Below are 24,824 nucleotides of genomic sequence, written 5' to 3'. Positions count from 1 at the left end.
TATATAATCATATTTTGAACATCATTTAATGAAGAATGTTTTACATTGAAGAAACTGAAATTGCATTAATTAGATTGTAATATCTGTCAAATACATTATAAAGTATATATAAAATAATTATAATAGTATAATATATAAATATAATAAAAATACCACTAATATAGATAGAAATAGGGAAAACAAGAATTACCTCTTTTCTTATTTCATGATTAACGCCCCCATAATAGGTCAGTCGGAAGATCTGGATTTTGTCTTTTTCCTCTCCACTGTTGACAAGCTGCTCCCACACCTCCCTGGTGAGTCCTCCCTCTGCTCCCTCTCCGTCAACAATGTTCGGATTGAACAAGCCAGACAGATGTTTACGGACAGTTGACAAGTGTCGGCAGTACGCAAGCCACCCATAGAATGCTCGAGATATGATTTGTTTCTTCATTGTGTTGCACAAAAGTTGGATGGAATCCCTGAAAATAAAAAACACAACAATTAACGGGTTTTTCGTGCTATTCTAACCATTAGTGCTTAATTCAGATACTAAGTCACACATGGTGTCAATACATTTTAATCCTGGAACAGATACATTTTAAAACTTTGTCAATAATATATATTTTGTCAACATAGACTACTGCTGCAGTGGCAGTTGTTCACAAATTGACGAAAATTTATAGTAAAATGAGTCACTTATTAATATTGCCTTTTACATCAATATTTAGGTAACATTAGGGAGACAAAGAGTTGGATGTTTAAATGTTGTGCTAGAGTTTTTACAGTTGTTTAGGTTCGTTTTATGAGGTTAGCATTTTGTTGCAGTTTCTATCTGCCAATTCTATTAGATTTTGTCAGGAAGTTTTGACACCTAAGAAGTTAGTATTTATCATGGATTTTGATTTTGATTTTTTTTTCCTTCCTGAGGAAAAAGGACAGTTTGTCCCCCCGCTTATTCTAAAAGGACTTTGCGCCTCCCTTACTTAATTTTTGTGCCCCTCAAAGTCGAGGCTTTTTGCAACAACCAATCCAGATTTGAGGCTTTCCTGTTCCTGATATCCTTGGGGATCTGAGGAGATATGCTCCCAAGGGAATAAACTTAGACAAAGAAGACATGGCAAGAAAGAAAAAGAACTACGATATCGAAAACTTCGGATCTAAAAAAAAGCGAATTCAAAACAATTGACTCTGCTAGTAACAAAAGTAAAGCCCTATGGCACATGTATATACAAAGAGAGGAAAATTTAAAAGGATCACCCAAATCGAAACTCTGCATATCAATAAAATGAAGAGAAATACAAACAACCCCTCCTATAGTTGCAGACCACTTAAATAATTTTTCACTGAAATACAGAGCTGACACTAAACAAAAAAAACAACAATAAGACATAAACAAAACAAAAAAAATAAAAAAAAAGGGAGTAGTGTAAAAAAATAAATAAAAAAATAAAAAAAAAAAAAAAAAAAAAAAAAAAAAATAAGAAAAATAAAAAAAAAAAAAAAAAAAAGAAAATAAAACAGAAGCAGAAAAATAAAGAAAAAAAAAAACAATAATAAAGAAATTATAAAAAAAAGAAAACAAAAACTAAAATAAAAAAAAAAAAAAAAAAAAAACATAAAAAAAAAAAAGAACAAAAAAAAAGATAAAATAAATATTATTTAAAAAAAAACACCCAATAAAAAAAAAAATAAAAAGGGAATACAAAACATAAATAAAAAAAACAGAATATAAAAAAAAAAAAAGAAAAAAACAAAAATAAAAAAAAAAAAAAAAAAAAAGAACAAAAAAAAAATAACCACAAAAAAATAAAAGGAAAAAATAAAAATAATAATAAAAAAAAAAAAAAAAAAAAAAAAACAAACAAAAGAAAAATAAAAAAAAAAAAAAAAAGATAATAACCAATAAACAGAAATACAACAAAAAAATAAATAAAAAACAATAAGCCAAAGTGACGCCCACCACTTCCTCCACCCCCCCACGCGCCCCCGTCCCCCGCGCCCCCCCCCCCCACCCCCACCCTCCTCCCCACCCTCCCCCCCCCCCGCCACTCCCACCCCCCCCCATCCCACCCCCCCCCCCCCCCGCGAGAGAACGTCCCCCCCCACCGCCTGCCCCACCACACTCCTACCCCTACTTACCAAGCCAAAACCAACCAACACCCACCAACACCCCGCATACACCACACAACTCTTATAAACCACCAATAACCCAATCCCCTTACTGAAAATACTCCCTGGAGACAGAACCGCGAACACATCACAAAAATGAGAGACTTAACTAAGACAATGCCCACACCAACAGGTACCACCACAATCCTAGTTAAACTTCATAAATCTTACCCCATGGTGAATATCCCGTCAGCACTAAAACTACAAAAGATAATCCCTACACATAAAAAAAGGACAAACTACCGATGTGAAAAACAACCGTCCCCCCGCCCGGCCGTTTCTTTGATCTGCGACATTCACAAAAATTAAGCAAAATGTAGTCCAAAATAGACACCATGGCACATTTCAAAATCACCAAAAGCTCATAAATAACAGCCAACACGGGTTTCTAAAAGAAGTCAACTTCGTCGGCTATAAACAGCCTTGAAGTAAATATTTATTACTACTCAAATAGACAAAGAACAATATGTTTACTGCCCTGCAACTAGACTCTCAGGCACAGGGCATTCGATTGCTTAGGACATGACATAATTGCAAGAAAGCTAAACATCTTTGGGTAATCAGTAGGAAAAGGATCAAAAAACTGGTTCATGAACTATTTAACAGGCCGCATGCTCAGATTGTCGAGGTGCAAACCACAATCGCGTGTAAAAACCCACAGTCAAGTCAACCCATTGCCTTTCAACCGTGGTGTACCGTACGCTCAGGGATCGGTCCTGGCCCCGTCCTCTTTGTGCTCTTTGTTAACGATTTACCGCCGACATGTTCAAGACCAACACACCACCTGTGTTATGTATGCAGATGACCACAACACTCCTGGTCAAAATGACAACGCCAGGGAATCCACCAACAGCTACAAACGCAACTTAAAAAGCCTTCAAATTATTGTAACAGTAAACGACCTAGCAATAAATACCCCTCCAAAACAATTCAAGTAAATCTTCAGCAGAAAAAAATACACCTATCCCTAACATACTTATATAATCAACAAAAAAAATTCTGTTACATTTTTGGGAGTTTTGTTCTGGACAAACAAACCTTACGTGGACAGAACATGTTGGATAATGCTATGCACAGAAGAATCATTATCTGGAATCTATGCCTTGAGGCGAATCAAATGGTATGTGATCTGAAATCTGCCAAACAACGTCCCACACGCTCTTGTATAATCGCATTTAAGGTGTGGAATTGGCAGTGTGGGGGGTGGAATCCTCAGCCAATAACAATAACAGACTTCTTCTTCTAGCAAAAAAAAGCTATACGAATTCTTGCTGAGACTCGGACCTCAAGAAGCTGCAGACAAGCTTTTAAAACTCTAGGAATACTTAAACATTCCACATCATAATTACATTTTACACATTATCTTAGTACGATACAAGCTAAATCTACAGGACCGCACTTGAAGACTCCAAATATACACAAGAAACTCCAAAAAACTATTTCCTGCCAATACATCGCACATACCCTGTATGGGAAAAGTCCAAGCTACAATGCCGAAAACTGTGGAACATTCTTCCAACACCAATAAAGCAACTCAAATGAGCAGCTCTCAAGAAGCGACTCCATGACTTTCTAGTGAGCAGGCCAAACCTACACCTGGAAGAAATTCATAACTGCGAAGATAAGATTACCCTGAGCGCAGCATGTTTCATTGACACTGACAAAAACATAATATTGTTGGTACTTTGTATTTTTCATGACCCTATTTCTGTTCTTAATGGAACACTAATAAAGGAAATTTGTCTATTGTCCTATTGTCCCAGGTTCTTTTCAAGTTTCTACGATGACAGACAATCTAAACCAATGTGCTCTGCTGACTCTTCCCCCTCTCCACAGAGTATACACTCTGTTAGTCTGGCTAAGGCCTACCTTCATAAGATGATGGATTTTTGATTATATTGTGATAAATTAAGAGTAGTTTATAAAATAAAATATTGCTGTTATAATTTTTAATGTATGTTATTCCTGATGTTTGGCCAGTTAATAACAGTTGATTTTAAACCTCCAATTCTTAGTGAAAGTTGATTTTAAACCTCCAATTCTTAGTGAAAGTTGATTTTAAACCTCCAATTCTTAGTGAAAGTTGATTTTAAACCTCCAATTCTTAGTGAAAGTTGATTTTAAACCTCCAATTCTTAGTGAAATGGTTTATAAGTTATTTATTTCTTGTTATGAGTCCTACCACACCCTATATTTTCAAAAACTAGACAACTTTTGAAACCTATTGGCTATCATTCATTTCCAAATTTCAAATACGAGATGTGGCTAGAAAATAACCGCATTGAGATTGAAAACAAATTTTACTTAAAGATATTTACAATTTGGTGTTATCCCCTTCACTAACTCCCCTCCTTGATCTCTACCACCTCTCCACGCAAATTTCCCACTGTGCATAAGAATGCTGCAGATCATTTTCCGTAACCCTGTTCATAACTTCCATCGCTTTTTCTTTTACTGCTTCAACAGTCCAGAAAAAACTAGTGCTAGTGTTTTAGGTGCTTCAGTCAGTAGTGCTTGAGAGGGCTTCTTAGCCCTAACTTCACCTGGTAAAATAAGACCTTACTTTCAAGGTTTACCTTTACAGTATCAAATCTTGTTCCTTTCAAAGCTGACTTGACTTTAGGGAACAAAAAAAGTCACAGGTGGCCAAGTCGGGTGAGTAGGGTGAATGATCTAAAATAGGGATGTTGTGTTTGGTCAAAAACGTCCTCACTGACAAAGCTGCAAGTTGAATAGTTGTCCTGGTAGAGGATCCATAACTAGTTTTTCCACAAATCGTTCCGTTTTGTCTGTACATGCTCACATAGAGTAGTCAGGACGGTAATGTAGTAATTCTGAGTCACTGTCTGTCCCTCTAGTAACTAATCAATGTCCACGATCCCTTTGATATCAAAACACACAATCATCATGACCTTGAATTTTGATTTGACATTTGTGCATTTTTTTGCTGTGGAGAAGCAGGGGATTTCCAATCGATCAATTGTCATCAACGCACACTTAATGTGACATAAATGTTTCATTTTCAGATTTTCCAAGTTTGAAAAGACATTTGATGTTCACACGCGGTTCTTTTTGGAAACTCAACATTTTTCAGAATAAGTATGGTAGCCAGACGAAACTCGAGGTGGGGTGGGAGGGGGAGTCACGTGACCGGCCGTATGATATTCAGCCTTATTGCGTTTGTTTTATGGCTCCGGTTATTTTCTAGCCACATTTGTATATTTAATATGAATGGTTCCCATTAAATTGTAAGCTCCAAGGTTCAACTCAAGTGTACAAATATTACATCTAATGTATAAAAGGATACAAAGTATTATTGTTTTCTTATTCTACAGGTCTTGCTAATCGAAATTATACAAAATATATTTGCTAAGGGTCATTTTCAGAATGAAAAAGATAGCAAATGACAAATAAAAAGCCACCACAGGATTTATAATTGCCAGTCCCAGAGTTAAGCATCCAATAAAACATGATCAATGCTAAAAATTAAGTACAAAAACATTCCAATGATACTTTCTAATACTTTCTCAAAGAAAATTATTTAACTTTATTGAGTTTAAGTATGATTTTAAACTTTGAAATGGGATCAAGTTAAATAATATTTGTGTGGAGATTTACTCAGGGCTCCAGCTGCAACACTTGTACTAACTCTATATCAACATCTAAAATGAATCAAAACACAACTAAACACATAGTATACTGAGTACTTTTGACTGTTTAATAAGTACACTTGACTTCCAAAATGGTTTTGTTTGATGTTTTTTACTGAAGTAGCTCCCAAATATAGATTATGTTCAAAGATAACAAATATTTAAAACCTCATGCCTGTTCTTGAATATTCGTGTTATTGTGATGATAAGCAATGCAACAAACAACACTACTAAAAATAAAAATATGTAAATGAAACATTTATTAACACAGTTAGTTTAGTATTTGTATTTTAAAGCCTTGCAAATAAATGCATAGCAACCAATAACTTCATTGACTTGTATTTTTTTTGTATTAAATAATTAATTATTTTATGAACCATGAAATAATTTAAATGTGTTAAAACATTTAAATGTAGCAACTATTATAAATACAACCAGATTAAGAAAAGGATAAAGTTCTCAAAACTCAATTTTACATTACATAACCAAAAAGTAAACCATTTAGAAGTTACCTCATTAGAACTTATCTACATAGGCTATATATCGTGACTGATTTTACTGATAACAATTGATGCAAAATAACTCTTTTTCATTCATCCAACAACCAAAGACAACCAAAGTATATATTATTAATAATTCTAATTCATCACAGCTGAATATTTAGTTTGTGTAACAGTTAGTTCTCAAACTTAAACTCAGTGATAAACAAGCACAAAGTTAAAGAATAAATTTAATTCAATATAAAATGTTTTACTTGTATCCATTTCCATTCAGTGCAAGCCAGTGTTTGGTCTGTAGAAACATAGTAAATAGAATCTTCAGAGGCATTACAAAATGCCTGATTCAAGGCTATAGTACAACATTTCTGTTACATAAGCCCATTGCTGTACTATTGATTGAATTGCAAATTCAGTTAGTTAATATATATTCAGAACAAGTTTTCTGTTCATAAATAAATTTTATCAACTTAGCAAAGCATGTTAGTACCCAACCGTAAAAAGCATTTTCATTAATACAACCAATTTTAATTTTATTAAAAATGCATTACATACATTAAGGACAATTTTTCTTAATCAATACTGTTGATCGATACTTGTTTAAAGTTTCTTTAAAATAATTTAGATTACTGAATAAATTATGGATTATGAAAGAGTATAAAGCAAAATTAATTTTTAAGGTTCTGCTTCAACAATGAATGGTTGAGCAGTACTAAGTAACTAATCTGGAAAATATATTGCAATTAAAAAACTGTTTAATATATTTCAAAAGAGCTATAAAAATATAAAGAAGTTATGTTTTGCTTATTAAAATGGTAAACTTTGAATCTAGTACTAGTTTTCACTGATACTTTTGTTCTGTATTATGATAATTACATTGTGTGTGATGAAACGTTAATAAGCTAGTCACATTAAAATATTTGAATCAAGATAAATAAAAAAAATATAATTCTTAAATTAAAATTAATTATAAATCAAAATATTTAAACGATTTTATCTGAATGTACTGTTGTTTAGTAAACATAAACAAACATTTAGTAATTTATGTGAAATAGATTAGAATCTTATATACTACCTACATATTCTTGCTTCATAGTTAAAAAATGTATATTGTTATTTTCCAAAGCGATCAAAGTTGTAACATAACGGAAATATAGTGATGTGACCTTGAACTTAATTTTGAATGTTGAATACTGAAGAAGAGGGCAGACCCAATCTTTACATCACTGTAACACTTAATATTGGCTTTATTCGTCATTATACAATACATCTCAGCCGGATATTGTGATGGACACGATAAAAGGACTAAGTCACCTAAGACTGGGACAGCCTGGTGTTGACAACAGAAGCACTTGTGTTGACTGGCCAGATCTTGGAAAGGATCACTTTGGAAAATTGTGTAATCTGAAGGATGAGGTTTTCCTCAGAAGGATCTGATAAATCATCTTCAATGGTTTGTGATAATACTGAAACTATGCTGCTAGGTTATCCTGTTTCACTGATGACGTGGTTCAGATTAAGCAGCTAGACAAGAGGCACTCCACAGAAGAAGGAAGCGGAAGAGTTTTTAAGAACTTTGTCGTCTTTAAAACCATGAAAAACTGAGGACAGGCAGAAGTATAACAACACTGTCGAAATGTGTTCATCATGGAAAATAACTCAGGAAACAACAGAGCCAGCCACCATTGCTACACTACACCTCTATCTCATTCTGAGAACTGGGACTAGGCAGTCATGCAAGCATATTTATACCACATGAGCAGTGAAAAGCCTGCCCAAAGATCCATGACAGTCCTACCGCAGCAACACAAAAATACAACAAACACAAAAAAATGATAAATTAAATACTACTTATATGATGTTTAAAGATCAATTTTAAGTATTGGCGTAAGCTAAATAGCTAATTATTGATTAAGTGCCTTAACCCTTCCCATGCCGTAGATGGATATATTAGAATGGCAGATTTTGACCAAACACCAAATACAGTTATGTCCAATATTATAGATTATGTCTCTTGGAGAGTTTTTTAGTTCACAAAAGGCCTTTGAAATGCCCGGTGCACGGTCTATGTTTTGTCGCGGTTGCCAAGGAAATATTTATAAATGACCTTCACTCTGTGGTAGGGGGAGGGGAACGCCTTTGTCTAGCTCTGACCACCTGCTTGTCAGTTTCTGTGTCTCCTACAGAGCCATAACCAAATATATCCATGGCGTGTATTACTGCTTCCTCGGTTGTCACGAGCGCACGCTCGTGCACGTAACTACTGCGTATCTTAATAGTGTGGTAGTGTTGTGATTAGTTTGAAGTATTTATTTTGTTTTATAGTAAAATGTAATTAAACTTAAAAGTTTAACGCCCAAATTTTACAATGAAATTAGAATTTATTTAAAATAAACAGTTTTGCAAATAGTCCTTTTTTATTTTTATGAATAAATACGCTAATTTTTAATAAAATGCCCAGTTTTATATACTTAAAGATTTGCTTTGAACTTAAAGAAACAAAAGTTTTTTACTTGTATTGGCGTTATAGGAACGTTAATGGATTTATTAGTGGCGTGCGAAGGGTTAAATTGTTAGTTGAAAGATTCTGAAAATGTAGTGATATACATAGAGTACAAATAATCAGAAGAGTATAACCATATTGACTTTCGAGACAAAACATTCAGCTATAATAAACTTGTTAAAAAAAATTTACTTCTGGCCATAACTGAATTACAAAAATGGATGTGAGAAATTGAACTCGATAAATACCCAGTGGATATCCTGTGCGAGGAATCTATAGGCGGGGCGGAGTGGGGTGCTGGGGGCAGTACTACAGGCACCATATCCATCTCTCCATTACAGAAGGACTTGGAGCTGGAGGTAGAGCTGGTCGAGGAGGAGAGCAGGTGGGCGCGTGTGTGCGGCGCAGGACTAGCAGGAGCTGTGCGCGGTGTGTGAGGCAGCCAGTTGCGTGGGTCCAGCAACTCCTGGTTGGATCCCATCACTGCCAACACACCATCAACTTTAAAACAGAAATGAATATTCAGTTTGCTTGGTTTACTACTTAGAAAAGGATTATGGGAATTTAATGTAATTAATTCATAAGACAATATCCAAAAACTGTAATTGAGTTTAAAGACTCCTTTACTATAAAAGAATGTACACCGGTGTTGTGTCACAGAAGTATTATAATTGCCTGATTGATTGAGTACAATAAGTTGCAACAACAATGATTCTGGGTTAGAGTTAAATTTAATTTTTATTGTTTAGATTTACTATGCTCTGTGAAAGTATAACCACACACACTACTCAATCAGCCTAATCTAGCCTAATATAATAATTCCTCATAATTAACAATATAATACTCTATGTTAATTTCTTTTATAAATTCAAACATGCAGTACGGAAAATATACATTACATACGAAAGAAGCACATTTTTTAAACATCTAAAACATCTGCTTTACTGTTTGATGTACAATTCAGTTTAAGTAACTACAGTTTATCACCAACTTTCTGGTGTGTAAGAAAAATGAATAATACTGTGCTAATTATTATTTTACTGTGCAATAAGAGAAAAATAAAGTGCCACTAATTACTTGGTCTGATGTATGTTGTAAGCCTAGCTTAGCCTAATCACATTTTAGTTTGTATTTTGGTATAATGGAACAATTTTAGGTGTACATTTTAAGGGCTTGTTTCAGGAGTACATAAAACTGCAAAGAAATGGTTTGAAAGCTATATAAAGGGCTGAACACAACTAGTAGAACTGAAGAACCCCCACAATGGTATCACTGAAGTAATACAATCAAAACCCCTCCCATTCCGAAGGGGGTGCCTCAAAGACCGGTATTAGGACCACTCTTCATTTTATTTCTTAACGACATCATGCCTGGACATCTGGGAAAATTCTGCACCTCCATAATGTATGCCAATGATACAACTCTGCTACTGAATGGACAATCATCAGACGACTTAGCAGTATCATCCTTTGTTGCCCTAAACATGGCATGCCAATACTGCAATGGAAATGACCCGGTTACAAACCCAACTAAAACCAGTCAAATAGCATTTAGAAGACTAGCATCTGAAATTCAAATCATTATTGATGTACAAATAGAGCCACATGTTAAGTTGCAGGGCCTGACTATAGATAGTAATATGACATGGACACCACAAATAGATACGCCTATTTTTCTTTTTTTTAAGCCTGTCTAATATTTGCCCTTGCTGTATGGGGCAGTACAACAGAATAAAATCTAAAATAGAGTTTTAATCATCCAGAAAACAATCTATGAAAGTCCGAGCAGGTCTACATCACCGGAAAAGTTGCAGGATGCTTTTAAATCCTTGAAAATTATAACAACAGTTACTCTATACATACAAGAAGTTGTAATGTATGTTAATGGAGGAGATCTACTAAGAAACAGAAATATTCACGACTACAGTACCAGAAATGGTGAATTATACAAACTTCCAGCACACCATCTGAAGCTTTATGAATCTAAACCTTTCCATTGGCAGGAAACTTCACAACACCATTACCACAAGAACTTTAACACAAGAAAGGGAACTCCCTAAAAAAAGCAATGAAAGATTGACTCATGGACCAGCCCTTTTACTTTCTTGAAGAATTTCTCAAAGGAAATTTCAAGAACTGACCTGAGTCCAATACAAAAAGTAGATCTTAGGCACTATTTGTAATCTTGATGATTATTAATAAAGATGATTTTGATTCTACTCTGACAATTAGAATTACCTTAATTAATATTTAATATTCCTAAAACCAACCATATTATTCTCACTGATACCTATTTGTTTCCGTTATACTAGTCACTATTATCAGAAATATGAATTTGATTTTGATAGTGTATTCATGAAGGTGGAAAAATACAATGCATTAGGATTGGATAAAGTCTTGAATTCTACCTTATAATTAATTAATTATGACAATCTAACAAAACAATTAATTCTGTGATTTGTCATAGTTGCAAATTAGGTTTGCCTTAGACATAAGAGTAACAAACAATCCAAGGTTCAAAATAAAAACTCTCGTATCATTTCCCCGAAACATATGAAGTGGCATAACTGCTGCAATTTAAAAAATCATAATTTCTTCCAAGTTTTGAATTAAAACCATCTCAAAAAAATTAAGCTTATGGTGTAATGATTCTTCATGAATACAAATACACTTGTAATTGTATTCATGAGTACACCATAGAAAAAGTTTAATATGAAGCATAATTTTGATTTTCAGGTTTGAAAATTAGCGTTTTGGCACCTATATATTTTGGGAACGAAATGTTGATTATGTCCAGCTTATAAAAACTACTGATTTATGCAATTGCACTACTGTACATTAAAACATTTACACAAATGAATTTCTATAGTTTCTTTTTTCAGTAGTTATAATACTCTAAACATGTATAGTTAAAACAATATTATCAGTAGTGAATCAATAAAACTGGGTTTCAGTTGTTAAAACTGTGTGTGTTGTAATATATAACCACTTATACATTCACTTATGGTCATAATATAACTGTTGTCACATAAATATACTGAGCTTCGTTGTTATTTTGTTAGGATATTGTTACAAAAATATTGAAATTATGACATGCATTTCCACTTAGATTAGAGATTAAATTGCTCAAGACAGAGTTAGTAAAAACTAGTTTTATATATATATATGTTATAAATGATAGCAATTATATACTATCTAAACTTACAATATTCTGTTAGTTATGTTATACACATTCAATTTTCACAACAAGGATATCTTCCTTATTGAAAATGTTTAGGTTGTATCAAAGTATGTGTGACTGGTACCAAGTCAGGTGTATCACATGGCATGCATAAGTTACTAATTCAATTGCAATGACAATGGTAAATATAACTAGTAAAAAATAATGGCAATAACAAAAACCTGATCTCGAAGCGGGGCCTTAATTCAAAAGAGATCACAATTTTGGTGCCAATTTCAGTTGAGTTCTGCCCCATGACATTTTATAAATAACTATGATGGATGAAGGAGTGATAAATAATTATGTTCATCCGTTAACAATTCAAGATACATATCCTAGTATATTTAAAAAAAATGAAGCTACTCTACATAATAAAGAAACAAAAAACATAAGAGATTAAAACAATTAACTCATTCTTCAATCTGAAATGAAAGAAATTGTATATATTATCAGATCTAACAGTGTTGACTGTTTTAGGACATTATATAAAGAAACAAGTACTTCCACAATATTAAAATTGATAATGATCATCCTTTACAATAACAATATAGCTGTAGAAGAATCCTCTCAAAATTCCATGCTACTTCTTCTAGTCTATATACGAAATTTTTGTACCATAATGTACACTGCTACTATATGTAGTAGTAGATAGATTTGAAAATGAGCAAAATTATTTGTCCTAAAAAAGTTCCGGGATTGCTTTTTAACTCAATTAAATGCAGTTTATACAAATAATTCTTGTTTTATCAACTACAGTGAGAGTGATGAAAAGAAACTAATTAACATTTCTACTGAAATGAAACAGCATGACTTGTTTGTTCTGCATTTAAAGGAGATTATGTTATTGTCAAGTGCCGTCATTATGTAGGATAACAGATATTAACTTCAAAATTGTGTAGACTTTACAATACTGACTAGCAATAAAAAATAATCAATTTGGTATGCCTTTTTGTGTAGTAGCTATTCAATCATTTGAATACACTTGTTGGGCAAACTGTATAAAATCTTAAGCTATTCTTGGATCAACATTGTGCAACTATAAAACCTAATTCGTGTATATTTTCTAAGTTGACCCCGCCATTCACCCCTGTACCCCACCAATCCTCCCATTCACCCCTATATCCCACCAGTTCTTTCATTCACCTCTATACCCCACCAATTCTCTAACTCACCTCTGTACCCAACCAATTCTTTCGCTCACCTCTATACCCCACCAATTCTTTCGCTCACCTCTATACCCCACCAATTATTTTGCTCACCTCTACACCCCACCAATTATTTTGCTCACATCTATACCCCATCAATTGTTTTGCTCACCTCTACACCCCACCAATTATTTTGCTCACATCTATACCCCACCAATTCTTTCGCTCACCTCTATACCCCACTAATTATTTTGCTCACCTCTACACCCCACCGATTCTTTTGCTCACATCTATACCCCACCAATTCTTTTGCTCACCTCTATACCCCACCAATTCTTTCGCTCACCTCTATACCCCACCAATTATTTTGCTCACCTCTACACCCCACCGATTCTTTTGCTCACATCTATACCCCACTAATTATTTTGCTCACCTCTACACCCCACCAATTATTTTGCTCACATCTATACCCCACCAATCCTTTCGCTCACCTCTATACCCCACCAATTCTTTTGCTCACATCTATACCCCACCAGTTCTCTAGCTCACGTCTATAACCCACCAATTCTCTAGCTTACCCCTATACCACACCAATTGTCCCACTAGTCAACAACACCAAACCAGCAAAAACTAAGAAGAGTTAACTGTCCAAAGCATCATAAGCTTCAGAACATGAAACTTTTTAGAAAATGTCTTAAAATATTTGAGTGTGAGGATCCAACCATATGCTATCTGCATGGTTCTTATTAAACTTCCAAAGCATTTGTTTTAATCATATCTAAATCTAAAATTATAAACACTGTTTGTGTAGCAGTGCATCTTATTGCAGGATTATTTACTCCAAAATAGTTGTTAATAAATGAATAACTGAACAAAATGTATAGCCTGATACTTTCATGTTTCCTACTAGAACATTGTGACCCTGCACCACTGAGCTGAACATCAGCCAATCTGTCAGCCACAGTAAGAGAAGTTGAGGGGGGCACACAGTCTGTGTTCCTGAAGAACAAATTACTCCAAAAGCTCTGGAAACTCCATTATCACCCAAAGAAGAAATTCCTTTGCACAACCTCAGTTGCCTTATCAGTTTAACCCCAGTTTTTGTTCCAGATAAATGTGGAATCCTCGAGTTAGCTTTTAATTAGTGACCTATTAAGTACCAGACAAGAACTGTTGTTAAAAATGCACCAATCCATACAGTTCTAGAGTTTTTGGTAAACAATTACTTACAAGTTCAGCATCAACTCATTTTTCATTATAATAGCTAAATTTTGTACAGCAGATCTTTTTTATTCCACAGCTACTAATTGCATAAAACAGAGGTATTAGTTTGATGGATAATAGTAACTAACTACCAGAAGTCTTTGCTAAAGTTTCGGAGCACGAAGTTGATATCAATTCATTTTTTTAAAAACAATGCCTGTGATCGGTAGAAATATAGATCATCATCATAAAGCTAAGGTAGATATTGGATTTCAAAATAGATGTTATCATTCGTAAACAAAAATGGAGAGTAACATTTTAGAAACTTAGAATACTCTCTATCTTCCTCCTTCATTGAGTAATTCCTATTTTCCTAAGAAATAAGATTTAATGCAGTATTAAAATAAGAAACTTCAAAGAAGTGTTTTGGTATTGAGCATACTTAAATAAATTATATTGGAAACTTCCTAACACATGAAAAGAAAAATCTTATTCAAAAATCCTTCTTAGATTAGATCTCTTATCTTATCTTAGATCCTAATTAGATAACAATTCATTGCTCCTCAAATTCAACCACAGACAACTTTCTAGTAGTCAAGCAATCTTCCATGAAGACATGTTGGTGTAGAGATAAAGTGGCAGAATTCATTATTAACATAACAGTTAATAAACTTTATAAATATTTTGGATACAAAATTAGAGAGTTTAGAGATTATTTAGAATTAGTCAGAGTACTGTTCCCTACTGCATGGGAGAAAATAATCCAGCACATGAATGATGATGTCAAATACACCTTTGACAAGCACATAGGCATACTGCACTCCTAGAGACTGAGCAGGATGGATTTTGGATAAAAATGCCAGAACCAACAGCATTGACTGATAACAGAATACTGCCAATGTTTAACCCTTTTCGTGCTAAGGGGTCTGGTGCATTGCCATACCCAAGAGTGCTAAGCATTTAAGTGCATAAATGCAGAGTTTTAGTAAATTCCTTAATATTACCTTATTTGAGGTCATATATTATTACTTTTTTTTGTATTGAAGATAATTAACCAATAAACAGAAATAAATACAAAAAAATACATTTGAACATATTTGGATTGTTATAAAAAATGTGTAAATTATTTATATATATATATATATTTTTTGTGTTCACTTTGGCATACAATAATTTTAGTATGTAAACAATTTTATATTATTTTTCTGATGCTACTATCGGAAAGAGCAACTAAAACTAAGCAAATTCCATATATTTTATTTTATTTTTACACAACAAATAAGAAGTGTGGATGAAAAATTAAAAATGTTGTCCGCACCAAATTTTGTTCATAGTCTTTGTCTTCGTCTGAATCGTCAACTTCACTTAAAGACGATTTGTGAATATCTTCATCAGATGTTGGGATTTCGTCACTTTCTACATCATTCTGCTCATAAAAACCAAATGGTTCACTTATAAATGAAGAATCAATGATAATTCTGCTGCTTCCATTGTCCAGAACATCTTCAACACCATTCCGTAATAACTCATCATCAATGTTCTTATTAGACATAGTTTGTAACTTAGTAAAATATAATACACACGGAAAACACAAATGAAAAATGAAGTAATGCAATGATTTGGAATACTAATGAAGTAGTATTTCACAATTATAACACAATTTAATGGATAAAATAAGATAAAACAGAGTAAACAAAGCACAGCGTCAGTTCGCTCGCAACGTAAACTCCTTCCGAACTGACCTTCTTTTTATTTCACGTCAAAGACGTATAAACAGCTGGTTGTCGGCAATCAAATATACAAATATCGTTACTCTATGGCTTTTGGATGAACTGTCATCGTTTGCAGCCAGTAAATTGCATAAACTGAACCAATATATATATATAAAAATACGCTGCGTCTACGACGTAGACGCTATAGCACTAAAAGGATTAAATGACAGCCTCACTCAAAAAGGTATACAATGTAATGTTCCTCACACAGTTATTCACTGTCATAGGATAGATGGACTGATGTGAAATATTTACCACCTTTGAATGTAAAACAGCAGTGTTGGTGACAATTTATTCTCAACACTAATAGCTTTGACAGAGAGACATTCTCTTGATAGTGGTTAACATATTTCTAGAAGTTGATCTGCCTCAATTTCATATCGTCTAAATACTTTGAGCATACTCCTTTAACAGCAAAGTAAACTTACAGATACAGTAAACTCCTCTTAGTACAGTAAACTTTAAGATCTGTTATCAAGCATTATAACATAATATAGTCATAATATTAATTCATGGTGGGAAGAGTTGATTCAATGTGAATGTTTAGTTTAGCTCCAGTTTACCTTCCTCTTAGTGCAATGTTTGGAAGTGCTCAAAATGAACTCTTTACATCGTTTCGACATCAGAGACACCTAGACTACAAAATATTGTGTGATCTATGTGAAGAGGTATTCTCATTGTCTCATAATACGGACAATTGAGTGCACTACAATGTTTTAGACATGATCTCTAAGCATGGTGGAATAACTGAGTTTTCCACATATAACATAGCCCTAAACTAAACTCAACATTCACATTGATTCAACCTTTTCCACCATGTCTACGTTATGTGTAGAAAACTCGGTTGCTGATGGTTGCTTGAATGTTTCTCCACCAAAGCAGTTTGTGTTGCGAATGAATTGTTACTAACACTACCGTTTTAAATTCAAAGGTGGTAAATACTTTGCATCTGTTCATTTATCTTTTAACAGTGAAGAATATTCACATTATAGTCATCTTGTCAATTTCCTGCATGTAGAGTGCTTTCATTGAGCTAAATGATTTTAAATAGGCTAAAGACCTTTATTATGGGCTCAATAACTGCTGAGTGCTGAGAGCTTCTGCACCATATTAAAAGTAGGGCAGAAAAGACATTAGTCCAACTGCACGATGGAAGCTACATATAAATTCAAGTAAATCCGGATGGAATATGGAGAAATTCACTGTTAGAAAAATATAAACTATTAGACTAACAGTTTTAACAAGAGTTAGTTTAACAGATTACAGTAACATTACCATATGAAGACTTGAACTGAAAGTGGAAAAGCATTGGTATTGAAAGAGCTAAATATGAGATTAGTAAGTAAACCGTTTTTTACAAGAAATGTCAATTCTTTGTTTGAAATTTATTTTTGACGATGGAAGGATTGTGAAGGAAACAGGATTTTTCCGGACATTTGCCATCGTTCAGTGAAACAAAAAATCAGTAACACTACGCTGTTATAGGTGGTTGATCTACCAATGCAGAACATTGTGACCTGTATTCTGTAGTTCAGTTTTAATGATTAGTGTTGTGTTTAGTTTTTTTTATTAAGTGCATGTTTTAGAGTTAGTGAAGTTGACACACAACATGGTGGTTGTGATTCCTGACTTAGGTGTGTCACAACACTCTGGTATGATTTGTTTATTTTAGCCTAGTTTGTAATTATGTGTTAGGTTAGTTGTTTTCCAACCTGAAGAAGAGATCAGATTGCAAATCTCGAAACGTAGTTTTACTGATTTTTTTGTTTCACTGAATGATGGCAAAATGTCCGGAAAAATCCTGTTCCTTCACAAATGACAATTGTTTTTAACTTTTTCAGTATCAGAATCGACATAAAATGTTGTACCATCCCTGACGTTAACATCAGCTTACTATAATACTACTAATAAAATGTAGAACACATTAAAGTAAAATGTAATATTACTGGTTACTACCCACCACTGACACAATTAGATAATACAGACCAACAACAGATGAAAGATTTATTTTGAATGTTAATTCTCTAGTCATGCTGTTAGCTCATCTACTGAAAAGATCCAAAAACCAATATTGACCTTCATATTTACCTTTTACAACTTTTTCATTTAAGTGCAAATTTGAGCTTCACCCTAACACAGTTCCATAAAACATAACACGAATGGACTCCAACAACAAGCGAGTCCAAAACCTAGAAAAATCATTCATAACATACTTTAATTGCAAACAATGTGGAACTTTCACTCCACTTCTTATATAATTTAAGTTAAGGGCATTTGATCACCAAATACATTATACATTTTTTTATAAAAAATTCTTTAATTTGTCTCCTAATACTTAAAACCAACTTTAAGGAATTCAATTAAAGATTATTTGGGTTCTGAATAACCTTAAAAAACTGACTTTGTACTCGTTTTTAAGTAGCTAGCTCAAAAGAGTTTCAGTTATATAAGTGAAATTTTCAGGAAATGTAGGCTGATGCATAGTTTAAAATTGCATTATCTATTTCTCACTGAAATACAAGTCACAGAAAAACTAACCATCTTATTTAACACTTTGTTCACAAGTGGTATAACGTCCTGTCTTGGCAGCCCATGATAGTTCACTTATTATGAAAGCTCTGGGAGCGAACGTGTTAAAAAAGGGAAATACGTCATTGAAGTTAAATGGAAGTCCTAACTTCGCCTACGAATAAGGTTATTTTTTATTTCAATTCACCCACTGGTGACCTCAGTATAAGATGTGTGTGTGAAGTCCCCACACATGTCTTTACTATCTCTTGGTGGTCATAAAACATGTACCGCGATCATGCATGTGAGCACTTCACACACTAAAGCTGATATTGGTTCAAAATACATAACTCACAATTGCTAACATATCAAATTTTCTTTTTTTTTAGGTAATTCAATTTGTGTAACATATTTAGTTTTAAGTAGGATAACTGATTAGTTTAGTGTAGCAAAGGTTTTAATACAGAGTGAAAAATTAAACAGTTACTATCTTATTAATATTTCTCTCAACTCTGTGTACTCTTGTAAACATTTCCTTAACATTTCACTGGACCTATCACCTGCCTAGACTCACAACCGTTACTAAGCGTTGTATCAAGTGTAAACAAAAACCACTGTAATTTAAGTGGTTGCGAGTGTTTGGCAGAGCTATTACCGTTACTACTAACATGTCTTATGCATAAAACTACAGCCTGCTCTGCTGATATTAGTTATTTTAAAGGGGAACTTACAGTAATCCTGAGGGGAATGGCCTCTCCTTTAAAAACAAATCCTAGTCCCGTTCGGAAACAAGTAAAAAAACTATGCACAGTTCACCTTAAAACTTTTATTATACTTTTAATTTATTGAAATACAAATTTTAAATAGTTTTTTCTGTTTAAAATGGTTTAGAAATGTATTTTTTTAGTTTTAAAATCTAAAAAACAACACTTTTATAATTAACATAAATTTAATAATTGTAAATACCAAAATTACAGTTAGAAGTCAATTGTTGCCTGTTTTACTTTAAACATAACAGATAGAATTCAATGACAATAGCTTAGTAAACAAGTAAAGTTGTTATAACATTAATAGGAAACTTTTACATTTTCATCCAAATTACAGTGGAGTCCCGCTAATCCGAACACGTGTAATCCGAACAGGTCCAGGAGGAATTATTTATAACGATAATGAACAGTTATAGCAACTAATTACTTAAAAAATGAAAATGGGTGCATCATTTCATACATAAACAAAGAAAACTTTAATTAAATAGATATACATATAGATATTAAGACAAATTGTGTACGGTACAGTACATAAATAATGAAGTTAAATACAGTACCAACTTGAAACTTATAGGTTAAGTATGAGTTAAATTACTGTATTAAGAAGTGAAATCAAACAAAAATTGGACGTACAGTACTGATATTATTATTGAGTACAATATTAATTGTTAAAAGACATAAATTCAGTTATTGTCTTCTGTCGCATTGAAGAGAGTCTATTGGATGACGCGTAGTTTCGTGCAACTATTGAACGCGTGGACCCGTACAATATCCAGTACGCTCACATTGCTTAACAATAGAACTCTCACACTAAATACGGTAAATGTGCTTGGTATTCGCAAACACGTTTATTTGTCAAGAAATACAATGCAACAGTCAGAAAACATGTTTTAATAAACAATGTTGATAATTCTATAACAAAATAGACCCATCTCAAGTTTAAAACCGTATTTTTCTGTAATTCTGGCTAATCCGAACAATCACATAATCCGAATAGGGCTCGGTCCCAATTAGGTCAGATTAACGGGACTCTACTGTAATTGCTATTTTGGACCACTTATTGCCGGAAATATCAACTAACCCAATAGGTTAAACACTGGAACTCTTCTTGAGCTAGCTACGAAAGCATAAAGTACATACTTTAAATAGGTATAGAACCCATAACAATTTGTAAATGTCAATTTTGAATTTAAAAATACAAAAGTGATTTTGAACAAAATATTTTATTGAAAAAACATGTTATATATAAACTGCATGAACAAATATGTTATTAAGTTGGACACAACAAATTTATTTGTATGCCCTAAAAGTTAAATAATAGTCAATGGTTGTAGAAATTGAAAAATATAAATTTACAGCAAATGTCAAAAGGTAAGAAAGCTCTACAGTATTTAAATAATGTATTATATTTTAAATATTTTATAACAACAAAACCATAGACATAGTATTTTTATTTGCTTTCATACATATTTCCATCAGGACACAGATTCATCAAATAACAATGAATTTAAAGTCTGAGAATATTGTACTACTATCTTACACTTAATGAACTCAAAAAGCAATTGGAATCTGAAAGTTGAAATTGAATCAATAAATAAAACATAAAAGCCTTGTATCAATTTGAAATATGAAAATGTACTCACAATAATCCTCATGTCTGGTTTTGTTGATAATTTGGAACACATAGTCTGTGGACTCATCACTGCTATTCTCACAGCTGTTTGGTAAACCTCGCCCTTTTCTTCTCAACTTCGGAAAAACCTTTCCTGTAACAGACCAAATCTTATAATAACTTCTGAAATCTGAACAGCAAACAAATATTTTTAAAAAATCAGCTTTTAATTTTCTGAAAAGATTACTAAGAATAAAAATTAGGTAACCCTTACGTATCTAAATAATTTTCCTGCATTCAAATTTTCAACCTCGATTTCTTAATTTTTTGTATAATGATAGACACCATGTGTCACTTTTGCTTCCCTAAAATGTTCTGTCTGGGTGGTGTACTGCAGATGTTCTCAGCCTTTTACAGTCCACTAACTTTTTGCTCTGTTACAGTGAGTTTGCTTCTGCTGTTCTATGAATTCTAATTATAGATTATACATTTTTAAAACTTCCCATGACATAGAGGGATATATTAGAATGTTAGACTTAGACCAAAACGCCAAATACAGTCATATTCCATATTATAGATTATGTCTCTTGGAGAGTTTTTTATTTCACAAAAGGCCTTCGAAATGCCCGGTGCACACTCCGTGCTCATCACGGTTGCCAAGGAAGTATTTATACGACCTACAGTCTTCTGCAGGGGGAGGGGAACGCCTTTTGTCTAACTCCAACCACCTGCTCATCAGTTCTGTGTCTCCTACAGAGTCATAACCAAACATATCCCTTTACATGTATTACTGCTTTCTCAGTTGTCATGAGCACGCACGTCTACTACGTATTTCGTTATTATTCTTAATCGAGAGGTATAGTGTTCTGATTAGTTTGAAATATTTATCTTATTTTATAGTAAAATGCATTTGAAATAAACAGTATTGTAAATAGTTATTTTTTATTTGTATCAATAAATACGTAAATTTTAAGGAAAATTCCCTGTTTTATACTTTTTGCTTTTACATATCATAATTTAGTTATAATAAAAATTAGCTTTAAACTTAAAGAAACAAAATCTTTTTACTTGTATTGGTGTTTATAGGAAAGTTAATGGAATTATTAGTGGGGGTAGAAGGGTTAAAACCGGATATTTACACAATCTGTGAAAACTTTCATACTATAGTATGGATTAGTGTTTAATATTTATTAAATTATATAGGCTTGAAAATATATAACAGAAGATAATTTTAATCTCATCCTGCACAGAGGGGATGATACCATGAGGAGGAAGTCATTCATGAGTGGCAGGTTCTCTTTGAAAAATCTCTGAATTTCATTTTGACTGTAATAAAAAGTAGTGATCAACTTTTACCATTGTAAATTTCTATGATGATCATATTAACACATTTATAAAAAAAGCAAGATTTTATGAAGGTATGATTAAACACATAGAGCCATCCACTGCGCAAGATAACCAGATCAAGCAACGTCGAGTGTGGCAGCTGCTTGGATTGGTGACCGCTGAGCGATCTGTGTTTGCAAGCAGTGTTAGAGAGGGCTTCTTAACCCTAACTTCGCCTAGTAAAGTTACACATCTTTACTTTACTTTTTATTTTACTACATACACCACTGAACCGATCACAATTAAGCAGATGATTTCATGCTGAGATAAGGGATTTAGGTTTGCTTGGAAATAAACAATACAGATTTATCATTCCTAAATCCATATTTTGTTTTTATTTGAGTATTTGAGACTAAAAATGCATGAAATGTGCAATTTTATTTAATACTAAAGTTATTGGTAAGTATAGTCACATCATTTTCACCAGACAGATTTGGGGGCTCAATCCCCCCATATAACCATACTCCTTCACAACTACGGAACTAGATTCTACCACAGATAGTACGGTCAATACACTTGTGAAGCACTGCACACCCGTTTATGAAAACTGCACCAACCAAATGTATAATCTTGTAGGTTGTCGGTTTCATGTATGACTCACATGTCATTCATTGACTATACCTTTCAGTCAAAATGTACATATTAGTCCAAATAATTTACTCTATGAATAATTAAATAATTATTAATTATAAATTGAAAGCGTAAAAGTGTGTACCTTTGCCACGTTGTGACCATAGAGGAGGGTCCAGTTGTCCGTGAGGCAACAAACCATTCTCCAGACAGGACAGGAAGGCAAGTAGGTGTCCGCCACCAGGAAAGTGGATAGGGGGCCTCTGTACCCCATCTTGCCCCACCAGTACGATTGTCCCCCCACTGTCACCTACACAACACCTACACGTTATCCAAAGAGTACTGAACCATATACAAACAAAAGCTACTAAATATTACAATACTGAATATACTGAGTGGTCAAAAAGATCAATGTCTCCTCTCTCCCACTAATTTTATTAATGGATGATTGCAAATGGAAGAAGTAAACTTGGTAGGATACTTCTAGATCTAGAGGACTCACTTTTACTCATATTTAGAATCTTGAGAGGATGTCAATCATTTGAAGATGGCCATCACCCCTTCATTTACTTATAATAGGCTAGTGGCAACAAACCTAGAATTTTGGCACAAACCGGATGTTTTATAATTATTTCTTATCTAGAAGAATATTTAATTGCTAATAGAGACACTAAAACTTAATTTTGTTATCTACTTTAGAAATAAAACATTCTTAAAGGAGATTTATACAGTATTTTTATTGTAGCAGTGATTCCAAATTAGCATTTCCACTATCACTTAATGATTTACAAATTATTTTAAGGAGTGAAATTGAATTGTCAACCTAAAATGAATAACAATAGACTTTCTGGTTGTGCCAAAATGCTTGGACTCCTATTACCTTCCCAATTATGTATCACGAAAGATTGGATTGCCATTAGAATATTTTTTAGTTAGGAGCACTCTTCTTAAAAGACTGAGGGTTGCATCCTCTCAAGATTTAGAATTTGCCAAGAGAAGAGGACCTACCTCTAGACTTAGAACAATTCTCAAGTGTCCTTTTTCTATCTGCAATCATTGAAATATTATTAAGAATGAGTAATCTTTCCACTAAATTTCGTTTTGTGTCAAATGATAAAAACAATGGGCTGTTTCTGAGCCAAAACGCATTTTAAGACTGCATCTTTCTATTATCAGACATGCAATACAATTAGACATTGGCACTTATCCAAACATTCAGTTACATCCAATGTTGGCACTTTTGGCATGCTTTTCAATGTCCAACAAAACCGTTAAATAGTATTGAAAAATAGGTTCCTCCTTGAAAGCAACTAACCTTGTTGGTGACAGTGAACATAGACAATCTCATTGACTCGTACATTCATTGCACAATCCCAATACATGCTGTAACAGAACATCTCTATCATTATAAGTCCCACTTTATATTACATTACACATTAAAATGTTATTTTCAGTTAAATTCTAATGGAATGAAATCACCATTTAAACATTGCTATACTTGTGAAATAAATGGCCAATTAATCTAGGCCTACACATTCGTAAATACGATTCTGGGATGGTTGCAAATAGCAAACATTTAAGTATCCTTATGTTATCTAAAATCAATAATGAAAATTAATTTGTAACATTTTTGTAAAAATGACTAACTCTACGCATTTAAGAAGTAGAAGTAGAAACTTGACGTCGGCCGTAGTGAAACAACCTTGAGTTTTATCCCATAAGAACAATTTTAAACCTCAATCACTTCCACACCCTTATTTTTTGTAATAGAATAATGGGTTATGTATAATTTCAAAGATATTACTAAAACCCACCAAAAGCGTTTTAGTTTTTCTTGCAAA

At 33.2% G+C, this 24,824-nt stretch overlaps 1 protein-coding gene across 3 annotated transcripts in view; it reads right to left on the bottom strand.

The window, feature by feature from the left end:
• LOC124368843 (small G protein signaling modulator 2-like) overlaps positions 1–24,824 on the bottom strand; it is a 94,616-nt gene that overhangs the window by 32,515 nt on the left and 37,277 nt on the right. For 2 of the 3 annotated variants that reach the window (XM_046826275.1, XM_046826277.1), the window contains 5 exons: positions 24,299–24,366; positions 23,129–23,293; positions 21,059–21,181; positions 9,050–9,302; positions 191–461 (listed from right to left, as the gene is read on the bottom strand). In XM_046826275.1, coding sequence (XP_046682231.1) covers positions 191–461; positions 9,050–9,302; positions 21,059–21,181; positions 23,129–23,293; positions 24,299–24,366 — 880 coding nt within the window. The remainder of the gene's footprint in view (positions 1–190; positions 462–9,049; positions 9,303–21,058; positions 21,182–23,128; positions 23,294–24,298; positions 24,367–24,824) is intronic. The other variant, XM_046826276.1, reaches the window with a different exon arrangement.

The sequence above is a fragment of the Homalodisca vitripennis genome, chromosome X (assembly GCF_021130785.1).
Source record: "Homalodisca vitripennis isolate AUS2020 chromosome X, UT_GWSS_2.1, whole genome shotgun sequence".
Lineage (NCBI taxonomy): Eukaryota > Metazoa > Arthropoda > Insecta > Hemiptera > Cicadellidae > Homalodisca > Homalodisca vitripennis.
The sequence above is the reverse complement of the archived record's forward strand: the minus strand, read 5'-3'. Positions and strand labels throughout refer to the sequence as shown.